This window comes from Dichomitus squalens (genome assembly GCF_000275845.1).
Source record: "Dichomitus squalens LYAD-421 SS1 unplaced genomic scaffold DICSQscaffold_1, whole genome shotgun sequence".
In the NCBI taxonomy this organism is placed as follows: domain Eukaryota; kingdom Fungi; phylum Basidiomycota; class Agaricomycetes; order Polyporales; family Polyporaceae; genus Dichomitus; species Dichomitus squalens.
This window is the reverse complement of record NW_006766883.1, coordinates 3,065,369-3,072,442: the sequence shown is the minus strand read 5'-3', so window position 1 is coordinate 3,072,442 and position 7,074 is coordinate 3,065,369. Positions and strand designations below refer to the sequence as shown.

The window sequence follows — 7,074 nt, the reverse complement described above, 5'->3', positions numbered from 1 at the left end:
AGCAGTAGTCGGCGTCGAAGACGAGGTCGGTAAACCCGACCACGCCCTTGGTGTCGCCGACGATGTGATGCAACTCGATCTCTCGTTTAATGACTTTACGATCGGCGTCGCTCCGGCCAGCTAGGTTCATGACCTTCACCGCGACAAAGATGCCGTCCGTGAGGTCGATCGCCTTGTAGACGACGCCATACGAGCCGGACCCGAGCTTTTGGATGAGCTCGTAACGGTCGTCGACGACGGTACCGGCGAGGTTGGGGATGGAGGCCGCAGCAGAGACCATGGTGGGTAAAGGGGATGTGGTGTGGTGATGGTGGTTATAGGAATGGCTGTGCTGCGGGGGGAGTACGTTCACCAGGAACGATGGGGAGGGATGGAGGACTTGAGCTCGAAAACGCCCTCCTTTTATACATTTCCCGAACCCCGGGTGCCTCACAAGGAATGTTGGACTTTGAAAAAATTGGCTATAAGCCACGGATACAGAGTATGCCAACCGCAGGCAGAGCCAGAGAGCCGAGGGCACTACTGGCCTTCTGGGCGCAAGCGAAACGAGCCAGGTAACGCTTCCGATGTAGCACCCTTGTATCGCAGGCTGTATCACAACTGTGACCACTGCGACGAGTCTACGACGGCGGAGTATAGCAGGCTGTTGCACGATGTTGGTCCCGAAAGCCACAAACATCGGTTATTGTGAGCACAACCCGCTCTCATCGCAAGTATAAAGAATGAGAATGTCTCGACCCAGACTCTGAATAGCGGCGTTGACACGGCCAATCTGGCATGCTGCCCTATGAGGGCGCAGGACAAATTGTGATGTCCTAACAGCGAGACCAAGAGGTCTTCTCCCTGTTCGAACGAGGGAGTCCGGCACTCCTTGTTTGCGCTACAGGGACATCCCCTAACATGCGGTAGAACATACGGACGGGATGAACCACATGAAAGTCCATCGTCCGCTCCAGACACAGACAAAGCAATTAAGTCAGGTTAGGGTGGCATTCAGCGAAGTAGCCAATTTCGAAATGGATCGAGCGTCAGCCATCATAGGACGGCCTAGCAACAGCAGGTCTCCACTCTCAGAGCTCTCAATATGGCCTGACAACCCGTCGAAGAGACTGATGTCAGGCAGGCAGAATGGTATGCATGGGACGTACGTGTGTCATATTGATGCCGGGAACACGGTCACGAGCATTTCGACGTCCTAGACGATGTCAAGCGGGCTAGCAACAAATTGGATGAGTTTCGAATCCTGCAGGATAGGCCTAGGCTATATGATACTGTTCGAGCCCAGACGGGTACCACCACAAAGGCGGACGAGCTCCCCAACTGGCTAAGCAAAGCGGAATCCTTCCAAGAAGTATTCCGTGGGGCAGGCGCCATAGAAAGCTCACACGAATAGAGGGGGGTACGCCCCCTCTGCATAGCGGAGGGTACTTAGAACAGCTGGCGGTGGAGGCAGAATTCGTCGGTCTACAAGCGCCCATTCTGTACGCGTGTTCGAGTACATCACACATACCCGGCTTACAAATTGAACCACACGGCAGATTCAAGGCCGCCTAGTCTATTGACCTCCTTTCGCAAGCGGTCAAGCTCCTCATATTGGTGGAGAACGGGCAAGACGCCGATCAAAAACTGTTAGCGACAGGCCTAGGACTCTAGGTAATTAATTGACTTCGACTTGACTCTTCGTGTTCAAGTTGACAGCGCACAAGTCCAGCTTCTTAACGGTCTCGGACCCGGTTCCTATGCTATGGGTTGATTACTGGTTGTCAAACAAGTGATCTGCCCATAGCATACCGATCGCTGATAGCGGGCTCCAACACGAGTACTATAGCTCAAGATTTGCTATGTAACTGTACCGTTTGGTCGTCCGTACTTAGCGGCCAGTGCCCACTGAGGCATTCAAGCTGGAGATCTATGTATACGCGAGTACGCAAGCAATCAGATCTCCCTTCTCACCGCAAGGCACCAAGGCCCAAGTACCTATGAGCACAGACATCCGGCTCGCAGCCGCATGATAATAAGCGGGATTTCGCAGGTAGACAGTCAGTGAAGAGTTTCCTCCTTCTATAGACAGTCTTAGTATCTCACATGGAGTTGGAATAGGCCGGGGCAGCGTCTGTGATGTACGAGTGTATGCGATGAGTAGCTGATAGGATGGGGGTACTAATTGTACTTATAGAGTTCACGCGTGCGCTGAGATAGAACAGAACATTGGAGATGGAGCCAAGCGAAGGTCCAGACTAGAAGGCAGGAACGGGGTAGAAGACTATGACAAAATTTCGTCTAGGTGATCGTGATGGGGGTGAGGGGGTATATAATGAATGAGTGAAGGACAGCAAATACGGCTAACTTCGGGACTACAGCTTGCTTCCACGGGAACCAGCGATATAGGCAGGTGACACAAAACATCAACAAGAAAGAGCGGGGGGTTGGGCATCAGAGAATGCGAGTGCACGATGTTGAAAGCAGGGTAAAGGGTCGTCCCGGAGAGCGATTGTACGTGTGTATTGAACGGAAACGATACCGCCTGAGGAGACAAGCGACATGTGGGTAGAAGTCAACACAAGCGATTGTCATGACCTGAACATAACGCGATTTCACGTAAGGTTGAGCAAGCGACTAATCACACACAATAGTATAGAGCCCACCTCATAGAGCGATATACCTATGCGGGTTTAGTGCCTCTCGTACTCCAGCTCGACGGCGGAGGCCCGCCCCTCTTGACAGGCGACGGTAAAGGCGCATCCGATGGGTTAGTTTTTGTGCGCGGCCGCTGCTGCCCACGGCTCGTTGGACCACCGATCTCGCTTCTAGCTCCAGAGAACCCGCCCCCACCTCCCAACGCCATGTACTGTGAACTCCTATACACGGCAGAGGCCCGCTCAGCGGCACTGCCTGTGTATCCTCCCTGCTCATTATACGCCGTGCGCGAAGCCCACCCCGCGCCCCGCCCCGGGTTCGGGACACCGAGCTCGCTTCCCCCCATGACACTTCCCGCGTACATCGACGGCGAGGTCGGGAACATCTGCATCCCCCACGGCATACCCATCCCCGGCATCATCCCCCCACCCATCGGCATACCGCCCATGCCGCCCATACCGCTAAACCCGCCGTACGCACTCGCGGCGGTGCTCCCACGCTCCCACTCCTCGTTAGCAGCAGCGAGCGCCTGCTGGGCGAACGCCATCTGGAACGCTTGCTTGGCTGCCATCATCGCCTGCTGGTGCGCTGCGAGGAGCATCGGGTCCGTGCTAGGGGGCATCATCGGGAACATGGGGTTCATCATCCCACTTGGGGACCCCGGCTGGCTCCACGGCATCGGGGAAGGCGTTGAGGCGCCGAGAGGCCCCATGGGGTTCATGCCTGGGCCCACCATAGGGTTAAACATGCTGATGCGCGGGCCCATGTTCTCCGGCGTGCCTTCGTCGTCTGTCGTGATGATCGGGCCGCGGCCATTGACGATCTTCCCCAGCTGAGAATGGGTCAGGGGTAGCGAAGGTCAGGGCAATTGCGCGACAAGTCTGGAGATAGAACACTTACCTCGATAGCTGCCTTGGCCTCGCTGCGTCTCCTCTCGCGTCTCCTAGCCTCGTCATTGTCAGATGCCTCTCCCTTCTTCCCCTCCCGCGAACCCGGACGACCACGACTCTGCTCGTCGAACGTAACGCTGGAACTTTTGCGGTGCCCTCGCTTCGTGGACATGGTGCCGATATCACTGCCATCCACAGGAGTGATAGGCGTCCGACCACTGCTAGAATCCCCGGTAGAACTTGCTGGGCTGTTCCCGCGTAAGGCTACGGTGTAACTCGTACCAGCGAAAGGCTTGCGTGGCGGGGTCTCTTCCGAAGGGAAAATTGCTTGACGAGACCGCGTATCCACAGGGGACGACTGGGCTGATGACGACGAAGACTTCAACACCGATTTCGGCTTGAACGTCGATCGCAAAGCTGTGGGCGCGGATGACCCCGAAGTTGTCGTGCTCTGCTCGGAAGCAGGACTGCTCGAACGGGTGACAAGTCGGGGTGGGACCAGATCCTGGGAGGATGACGATGATGCCTGCGACGTACGGAGAATCGGTCTCGACAGTGTGTCCACGGCAAGTGAAGACTGGGAGGAAGACATTGACGGTGTCGTGATCATTGTGCTCGACCGCTGTCGGCCACGAGAAGCGGGCGCTTGTGTAGCTCGGGACGGCGATACAGCAGCAAGCAGCCCTCCTCCAGTGAAGCCTTGGCTGCTCGACAGATCCCCATCTGACACAAGCGTGGACGCCCTCTGACGGCCAACGCGCACGGTCTCTTCTGAAGCTCGAGAATCTTGCGGATCCGCAGGAAACTGCGACGGAGGTCGCGATGTGACAGCAAAGGTCGGGGGAGGCGTGCGTGTCCGTATAGAGATCGGCACGATCGGAACACCCTCTGACTGAGCCTTGACTTCGTCGAGCGTCGCGTTGGGGGAAGACATCGAGCGGCCGTTGACCTTCCGCGACTGTCGTGCCGCGGGCGGCGGTGACGGCTCGTCGTCCGAAGGTTTCGGCGGGAGTGACAGAGACTCGACGGGCATAGTCTCACTGCGAGTCGGAAGCTTGCGCCCCGACTCCGCATCCTTCGCCTGATCCACATTCTCCGTAGACTTCGCTGCATTCTTGGCCAAGCGCGCGAGGCGATCGTTGAGGCTGGGCTTCAAAGCGTGGCCTGGCTTCTGGGGCGCTTGAGGAGAAGGCTGCGGCAAATCCTTCGCAGGCAGCGGTGGACGATCAGTATCACCGAAGACAGACGGTGGAGTCGGAGGTGCTATCCCGGTGATATCAACAAGCGGCTTGTGTGGCAGACGCGGTGCCGCCCGCGCGCGGGATGCAGAGGAAGGCGCGGAAGATGCGGCGCTACCTGGTCGTTTGGGTCCGACCAACGTGGCCAAAGGCGCATCATCTGAGTCGGAATCCTCGGAGGAGCTTGAGGATGATGAAGATGAAGAGGAGGAGGCGTGGTAGGTGGAACGGGTGGTCTTCGGAGAGGGTTTCGCAGGAGGGGTGGCTGACACCGAGGAGGTGAGGGGTTCGGGGAATAAGCGACATGCGTAAGGTCACGTAAGTGGACACAAACATACCGAACTTCCCCGGTGGCTGAGCTTGGCCGCGCTGCTGCTGGTGTTGTGGGTGCACCGTTTGCTGTGAAACTAAGAGCGAAGCCTGACGCGCCGCAGCGTTGGGTTGCAAAGCCGAAGTAGAAGCAGACGCACGTGGCCTCGCATACATCGACTCCCTCGACGCGTCGTTCGCCGAGAACGATGTTGTAGTAGTCGCTGACTTCACCATGGGTGGCGGTTGTGGCGGCGTGGTCCTGAAGGTCTTATGACCCAGCTCGCTGACGGACTTCTTCCCAGGGGTCACTACGGGAGAAGTGGTTCGTGGCTTTGTGGACCGGTTGCGCCGTGGCTTCAACGTGGAGTCCGCTTCCGATTCGGCCTCCTCAGAATCGTCAGTATCACTGTCGCCACTGATGCTTCTCGACTTCCGCATCGCGAAAGACGACGGCGGCCTGAGCCCGTTCGCAGATCCAGGAGAGAGCATGTTGACTGAGGAAGGGGTCGGAGAATTGGCGGCGCTGCGTCGGGCCTGGGCTTCCCTGAAGGCGGCTACAGAGATACGTTGGGAGGAATCGGAGGCGAAGCTGTTCTCGCGTGGGCGAGGACGGACTGGGGGTAACATCGAAGGCGGTGGCTCGCTCGGAGAAACGGGGCGAACATGGCGGAATGCACGGAGGTTGAACGAGTCCGAATCGAGGTTAACGTCGGACGCGGATGCAGCGTTCAGCTGTGGTGGGGGAGGCGGGGCTTTTGACTTCTTGCGCTCTCTGTGCGCCCAGGAGAAGAGGCCGCCTTTACCGTTCTTCGGCGGAAGGAGAGGCGGAGCGTTGGCAAGATCGACGTACTCTTTTGAATTTGAGCGAGAGTGGACGGTGGGATGTGCTGGAAGCGACCTCGTGGAATGTGCGCTCGTTGGGTCGCCGTAGCCCGCGAAGATGGCCGACTTCGGAGGAGGAGGAGTGAGGTTGTTCTCGGACCCCGACCTGAAGCTCTGGAACGTCGAGGATGGGGGCGCAAGGAGGTTGCTGTCATTGAGCGCGGCGGGAGGGGGCCTCTTTGATTTGAATCCAAGCCTCAGCTTTGAAGAGGAGGCCCCAGGCACTGAGTAGAGGGAGGGACCCTTGCTCGATGACGGCAGGACGTAGTCGGGCTCGCTGGGATCCAGGTCAGAGGCTGCGCTTGTGGTGTGGATGGTAGCCGCATCCTGAGCCTTGTTCTTGTCGCGTTTTGAGAAGAGACCAAGGAAAGCCATGGACACGTCGTGCGGGAAGCGTCCTCGACGGCAAGGGTGACGACGAGAACGGTGGGAGGGGACCGGCAAGCGGTGTGAGGACGATGAGCTCAATTTCCGTCTTCTCGGAACCAGGCGCCCGTATTTGATCCTGTTTGTCGCCTGGCCATCCTCCCTCCCATCTTCCACAGCATTCTGCTCTCTGTCTCACACTCCGACGCCGTTGTTCTCTCTCGTTCCTGGTCATCCTATGCCACTCTGCCGTCCAATCGATATACTTGCTCGCCGTGAACACACACAAGTGGTGTCCCCTTTACCGCTGCCGAATTTCCGATCTCGATCAAAGCGCACAACATCGGCGGTCCACCTCGCGCAATGCACCTGCCACGCCATACAGCCGGTTTCAGCTCGCTTGTCGTGAGAGCGCCGCGCCGCATCTCACGCATTTGCCTGTTTTCCCCTCCTAAGCGCCCCCAAAGGAACTTCGGACGACGATATCTCCTCGACTGCTCAATGTAACCACCTCATTCTTGCATATTCCGGCTCAGGATCATGACGCGCAGGGCACGGTGCCGGTTTTAAGTTGGCCGCTCGTATGTCGGATGTTCCACCCGCCTTCGGTCGATTTCACGCTGTCTTCTGCATCTGTCGCGCATATATCTTAAAACAACCCCTGGAGATACCTGGAAGGCGTCACTGGTAGCTGTGGGCGGATGTTACGGAGGGCATATGGTGCAGAAGAGTCCATGATGTACGTTTTC

The 7,074-nt window shown here is 57.7% G+C and overlaps 2 protein-coding genes across 2 annotated transcripts; both read right to left on the bottom strand.

The window, feature by feature from the left end:
• Positions 1 to 22: 22 nt before the first annotated feature.
• DICSQDRAFT_165231 (kinase-like protein) lies at positions 23 to 280 on the bottom strand (the record flags this gene model as incomplete). The annotated part of the gene is made up of 1 exon (XM_007360723.1): positions 23 to 280. A coding segment is annotated over one exon (258 nt), but the record flags the coding sequence as incomplete, so codon positions are not given.
• A 2,382-nt stretch (positions 281 to 2,662) lies between these two features.
• On the bottom strand, positions 2,663 to 6,334 carry DICSQDRAFT_165230 (uncharacterized protein; the record flags this gene model as incomplete). The annotated part of the gene is made up of 3 exons (XM_007360722.1): positions 2,663 to 3,469; positions 3,538 to 5,030; positions 5,104 to 6,334. 3 exons carry the CDS (start codon positions 6,332 to 6,334, stop codon positions 2,663 to 2,665), a joined length of 3,531 nt encoding a protein of 1,176 aa, XP_007360784.1.
• Positions 6,335 to 7,074: the final 740 nt, after the last annotated feature.